Here is a 6,441-nt window from a genome sequence, read left to right on the forward strand (position 1 = left end):
ACCACAGATTCACTACTCCTGGATTGCCTCTGTTGGAACATCAATATTCAGGGTAAGCTCCGAAATAATTACTGAGGTGATATAACTCGGTTCATGGAGATAAGTATCAGGGTTTCCTATACCGGTTTTCTGTTCATGTGCACAAGGAGAAAGACAGAATGCAAATGGGTCTTACATAATCCTGTCAGTTTTGTTCACTGCGGGCACGGAAATAGACACATTTCGCAGTTTGAGGCATCAAAAACACTCAGCCGAGAAGAAAATAGTCGCGGAGGTTGTTGTACGAGTTTTTGTCTTTTATCTGACACTGTGCGTCACTGCACAGTAATACACCGCTCCGTCCGCCACATACAGGGCGCTTATGTTCAGGTCACCAGACTTTGTGGACTTATCATCAGTCGCCAGATATCGTCCTAAGATTTCTTCTTTCTTCAGTTCTGCTACTTTGTACATTATGCAAATTGGAGGATGTGCCTGTTTCTGCCGATACCATTGCATTGTGCTTATAACCTGATCTGTATACTCGCCAATTAACTGCGCTGAACGCCCTTCTAATACAGTTAATGTCACTGGAGACTGAGTCAATGCACATAATCCGCCTGTGAAAGTAGATGAACAAGAGAGCACGAGATTAAAGAGAATAAAGCGAACTTGTGTCTATCTGGACCTGAGTGTGTAAACTCTCATTTGCCAAGCTACGCATAATATGTACACATCTTATCGTTAACGATATTAATGTTTAGTGCAAACTCTTTGCAATCAATATGCTAAACTGTCATGATGAACCTAATCGTATACTGACTGTCCCAGAGTGTCGCCAGTATTAGTAGAAACATGTCTGACTAAATTTCTCAGTGAATGGGAATGAATTGAGTCAGAATGAAAGAGAGAGAGAGATCCCGGGCTCTGTTCAACTCATTGTTCCAGCCACACACTGCAGGGCCAGGCCTATTGTGACATCACTCAGGATACCATCACGATTGGACTTTAACCTGGCGTTGGAAGACGTCTTACTGTGCTCGCCCCAGTCCAACGCCGGCATCTCCACATCACTATTGGCTTTGGCATTGATCTCACGTGACTTTCCAATTAGCATACTGCTGCCTGCCGCCCCCTGCTGACGGATTCTCTTCAATCCAATTTAGAACTACTGAGTGGGTTTATTGAAATACACATCAAAACACAATGTTAAATATTGTGTCCCAGAAACCTAAATAGAAGGTGACTAAGCGCAATCTTTATTTTTCTTGATACTTAGGCCGCAGGGTAGTGCAGTAGCTAGCATTGTCGCTTCACAGCTCCAGCGTCCCGGGTCCGGTTCCTGGCTTGGGTCACTGTATGTGCGGAATCTGCACGTTCTCGCCGTGTCTGCGTGGGCTTCCTCCGAGAGCTCCTGTTTCCTCCCACAATCCAAAAATGTGCGATTAGGTGGATTGACCAAGGTAAATTGCCCTCAGTGCCTGAAGGGGTTGGGTAGCGTTACGGGTATGGGGCGGAGTGGGGTGCTCTTTCTAAGGGCCGGTGCAGACTCGATGGGCCGAATGGTCTCCTTCTGCACTGTAAATTCCATGTTCTATATTTAGCTTGGAAAATGCTATTGATAAGTCAGCAGTTATACACCAGGAAAGCAATAATTGGAAAAAGGAAATGTCAAGTCGTGGGAAAAGGTATGGATGGGGTACACCAGAATCGCACCTGCAATGAGACTTCCCAAAAGAGAACAGTGTAAAGAAACTAAAATTGTTCTCCTTCTATCAAAACAGTTAAAGGAGAGACTTAATTATGATTGGCTACAATTGAGTAGATCATACACAACTTTTTCCATAATACAAATAAGCCAAACATCCCGAGTTAAGAGAAAAAAGTTAGATAAATCTTCTTGATTGAAATGGATATGATTAAACCTGGAATTAACTGCTTGAAGGAGAGGTGGAGATACACACTTTCGTATATTTCAAGAGGGAATTGTCGAAAGCTTGGAAAGGGGAAAATGCCAGCCTATGTGAATATGCGAGTGTGATTGGGGCAATTTGGGTAATTCTCTCAAAGAGGTACAAGTAGGATAGGCCGAAGGGCCTCATTTCGTGCTGAAAGTTTCCACGATTCTAATCCCTTCATGACTCTCCTCTATTTGTTCTCAGTCACTTAAACAGTGAGCAGGTGCAGGATGGTCACAGACTTCTGAAGGTTCAACCATCGTATTTCCGCTCCATCAATTCCGAGTGCAGCTGCGAGGCACCGCACACCCACTCAATGCTGAGCCTGTGGTATTCCTGTCCAAAGCATCCGTTTGCTTCTCTCGCTCTGTTCTGATCGTGTTATTGGAGAGAATGGTGCCGCTGGTCCTTGTCATTCGTTGAATCAGCATTTCAGTGGGACGGGATAGGATTCCATGCGCTTCCAGAATTGTAGGCTACCCAAGGAGCATGGGGAGCATGCTCCCGTCGCTCCTCATCACCATCTCTGTTACCAGTAAGTATTTCCTTCCCAGCAAAACATTCATCCTCCTCCTGGATGGGTTAACTCAGATGTTGTTGTTGATAAACAAAAATAACAGTGATTGGTGGGAGATAACGATTATATTGCCCGAAATGAGGCTGATACTGATTGGATTTTTTCGCTATTTTTAAAGTTAGAATCGAACCACCAAGAAAAAGTGGAACAGGCGAATGCTGAAATAACCTCTGACGAGGAAAGTAATGTCCCACAAATCTGCAACTTGACAACAAGCGATTCGAACCTTCATCTGCCCCGGTACAGACAGCGTTCGGCAGCCCCGCAGTATATGCTTGATATTCTGGGAGGAAAGCTATGTCGGAACAGGGATATCACCTACGTTTAATAAAACTACCGGAGTGTTGAGCGAATGATCGGCAACATGCCGATCTCTAACAGTGCGATACATTTTGAAGCCATGGATCCAACACTGCTGCAGAAATCGAAAGGATGCTGTTCAAACTCGCGCATTGAGAGTTCTAGTTAGTGCTCCGCAGAGGGCGCTCCCACATTGTTGAACAGAAATAACAGCCAGGCAACCACAATGAGAGTTACGTAAACTTGCAACAAAACACATCCGTTTACAAGAACAGATACTGACCACTTCAGCAGTAACGATAATATGCGAATTCAACTCGCACAGCTACTAACATGAACATGGCGAATCGATCTAAGGTGCCTTAACTCATATCATTCTTTGGATGCCCTTCCCTGCCTACTTGATCTTTATCATAGAACATAGAACAGGCCCAGTACAGGTCGGCCCTCGATGTTGCGCCGACCTGTGAAACCACTCTAAAGCCCATCTACACTATTTCCTTATCGTCCATATGTCTATCCAATTGCCATTTGAATGCCCTTAGTGTTGGCGAGTCCACTACTGTTGCAGGCAGGGCATTCCACGCCCTTACTACTCACATTCTATTTCCTCCAGAATTTCTGATATGATCTTCTCCTCGTCTTTCATTTAAACTTTTCAGATCTTTGATACCCCTTGGTATATTGACTCAATGACTCCAACGCAGTTGTCCATCGATTCATCCAGTTGAACAGATGTTGCGAATGAATCACTTGTTTACGATTGAAGAATGCATTAATCCTGACAAGTCCATGTTGTCCTTACTCTAGTCAATATGGAAAGTTCCTTGCCCAGTGAAGCAGTAGAGCCTCCTCCATTAAATGTTTTTAAGATAAAGATAGATAGTTTTTTGAAGAATAAAGGGATTAAGGGTTATGGTGTTCGGGCCAGAAAGTGGAGCTGAGTCCACAAAAGATCAGCCATGATCTCATTGAATGGTGGAGCAGGCTCGAGGGGGCCAGATGATCTACTCCTGCTCCTAGTTCTTATGTTCTATGTTCTTATGTTCTTTAAAACAGATGTCTCAACTCACAAGACCAGAAGAAATATAACTTATATTGAACTGAAGCATTTGTTCAGCAAATCTCTAATGGCGAAATGCTCTCTTCAATTATTAATGCAGCAATCTTATCTTCCTCCGGAAAAACTCAACCAACGTTACACAGTATTTGTTTCGTTATTCAATGCTTAACGTCAGTATAAGAATTGAGAATTATGTGTTGTTTATATTTGACCCCTCTGTGTTTTGATGTGTAACATGCTGCAGCCTAAATACCGATCATGTAGAAGAAAGGAGGGGTGACAGCAAACCCGCACTGAACCTGGATTCCCACAGTGGCTTTTCCTGTTTCTCCATCAGGAAGACCGTTTTTTCTTTCCAAAATGCTGGTCCAGTTAAGTCCCTGGAATTGTCTCTCATTCAGCTACAGTATCGTTTGTGTCTGTCCTTTTGAGTACACGTAATTACTATCAGACATCCTTCAATCCGGCCTGTTGCATTTGCTGATCCCAATGCCACCTACATTGGAGAGACTAAACGCCGACTTGGTGACCGCTTTGCAAAACACCTTCGCTCCATCCACAAGCTGGGGGCAGACCCTCCTGTCGCTTGCTATTTCAACTCACTGTCCTGCTCTAATGTCCACATGTCCGATCATAGCCTTGTGCAATGTTCCCCTGCAGTCCAGCACAAAGCCGAGGAACAGCACGTCATCCTCCGATTTAGGCATGTTACAGCCTTGCGGACTTAACAGTCAGTTCAACAACTTCAGACCGTGAAAATCCCTCCTCCCCCTTCACCACATGTTTTTTCCATCAACTTATTTTCATTGCTTCCATTGATATGTTTTAACCCACCATTGTCACACCACCGCTCCCCAGCCCATCCCATCCCTCTTGGGAAATCCGCCCCATGTTCCTCATTGTCCTCTGCCATTATTAACACATTCTAAACTGCTAATGCTCCTCTATCAGCACCGTTCTTATCTTTGATTACAACATTCCCTTTTTCTTTTTGTCCAACACATTTTTGTCATCCTCCGCCTATCGCTGGCTCTCAATCGAGGCCCAATGCTTCACGCCCTCCCCCCACGCCCTCCCAAGTCGAAATCTGACCAAAAATCCAGTTGTCCAGCTTCGACAAAGAGTCACCCAGACCCGGAAAGACAGCTGCCATCTCGCCCCACAGAGGCTGTCAGACCTGCTGAGATTGTCCAGTATTTTCTGTTTTTGTTGCCGATTGACGCATCCGCAGTAAGTTGTTTTTATCGCACATTTAGACATGTTTGAAATGGTGATTAAATATGTTCATCTGCATCTGTCAACCCATTAAATTCTGTAGTGGATGAACAAACTGCTAATATCTGAACTGTGCCAAAATAAGAAAATGTTTTTCTTCTCCTTGAAAATTCAGTCCTTCTGACTTTGTTGAATGAATTGTAATGTCTGATGTGAGACTAAATCTCATATTCCTTGAACCAACGAGATTGGGGAACGAACGTACTTTGTGCAAACATTTCTCACAAAACATGAGAAGTACTTGATGTTTCCGCCCGGCTTCGAACTGGGGACTTTTCGCGGGTTAGGCGAATGTGATAACCACTACACTACAGAAATCACTGGCAGGGCTGCAATCAGTGGACGTGTCAATGTTCAACCTCACTGTGTTGCTGCAGCTTCTCATGGTTCGGCTGAGAGGCCATGTAACTTATTACAAGAATACAGCCGTTTCTTTAAAACCGATGTCTCAACTTATAAAACCATCAGATATCGAACTTTACTGAACTTAAGATAAGTTTTGTTTTGCTTGAAGTGGAAGTTAAATTGAGAAGGCAAAGCTTTCCTAAATAACCACAGCCGATGCGAGAATTGATGATGCCCTGCTCACGTTGCTCTGCATCAAGAATCAGCTGTTCAACCCACTCAGCTGAAGCGGACGCCAATATTTCAAAGTCCGAGCCCGCCAGGAGTCGAACTTGGAAACTCCTGATTCGCACAGCCATAGCCGTACTTGGCTTTTGCTATTCCTCGTTGATGAAGACATGTTACGAGATTGAGGTAATATACAGCAACAGACTAAACTAGACGCATAAGATGTTTCTGCTCGGTTTTGAACCGAGGACGTTTCGCGTGTAAGGCGAATGTGATAACCACTACACTACAGAAACAACTGGCAATGCAGAAGTCAACAGACCTGTGCCACGTTCAACTGAACTGCCTTCCTGCCGTTTCTCAAGCTTCGATGAGAGGCCATGTCACTTCTTTCAAGAACACGTCTGTTTCTTTAAAACAGATGTCTCAACTTACAAAACCAGAAGAAGTAGAACCTATATTGAACTGAAGCATTTGTTCAGCAAATATCTAACGGCGAAATACTCTCTTCAATTATTAATGCAGCAATCTTATCTTCCTCCGGAAAAACTCAACCAACTTTACACAGTATTTGTTTCGTTTTTCAATGTTTACCATCAGTATAAGAATTGAGAATTATGTGTTGCTTATATTTGACCCCTCTGTGTTTTGATGTGTAACATGCTGCAGCCTAAATCCCGTTCATGTATAAGAAAGGAGGGCCGACAGCAAATCCG

General features: G+C 43.8%; 1 non-coding gene and 1 gene segment (V, D, J or C); both read right to left on the reverse strand.

The window, feature by feature from the left end:
- Window positions 1-297: 297 nt before the first annotated feature.
- On the reverse strand, window positions 298-5,856 carry LOC140417789 (T cell receptor alpha variable 10-like). The segment is given in 2 exon segments: window positions 298-599; window positions 5,742-5,856. Coding segments are annotated over 2 exon segments (417 nt in total).
- A 92-nt stretch (window positions 5,857-5,948) lies between these two features.
- trnav-uac (transfer RNA valine (anticodon UAC)) lies at window positions 5,949-6,021 on the reverse strand. The gene has a single exon. It is a non-coding gene; the product is annotated as a tRNA-Val (tRNA).
- Window positions 6,022-6,441: the final 420 nt, after the last annotated feature.

Source organism: Scyliorhinus torazame, chromosome 5 (assembly GCF_047496885.1).
Source record: "Scyliorhinus torazame isolate Kashiwa2021f chromosome 5, sScyTor2.1, whole genome shotgun sequence".
NCBI lineage: Eukaryota > Metazoa > Chordata > Chondrichthyes > Carcharhiniformes > Scyliorhinidae > Scyliorhinus > Scyliorhinus torazame.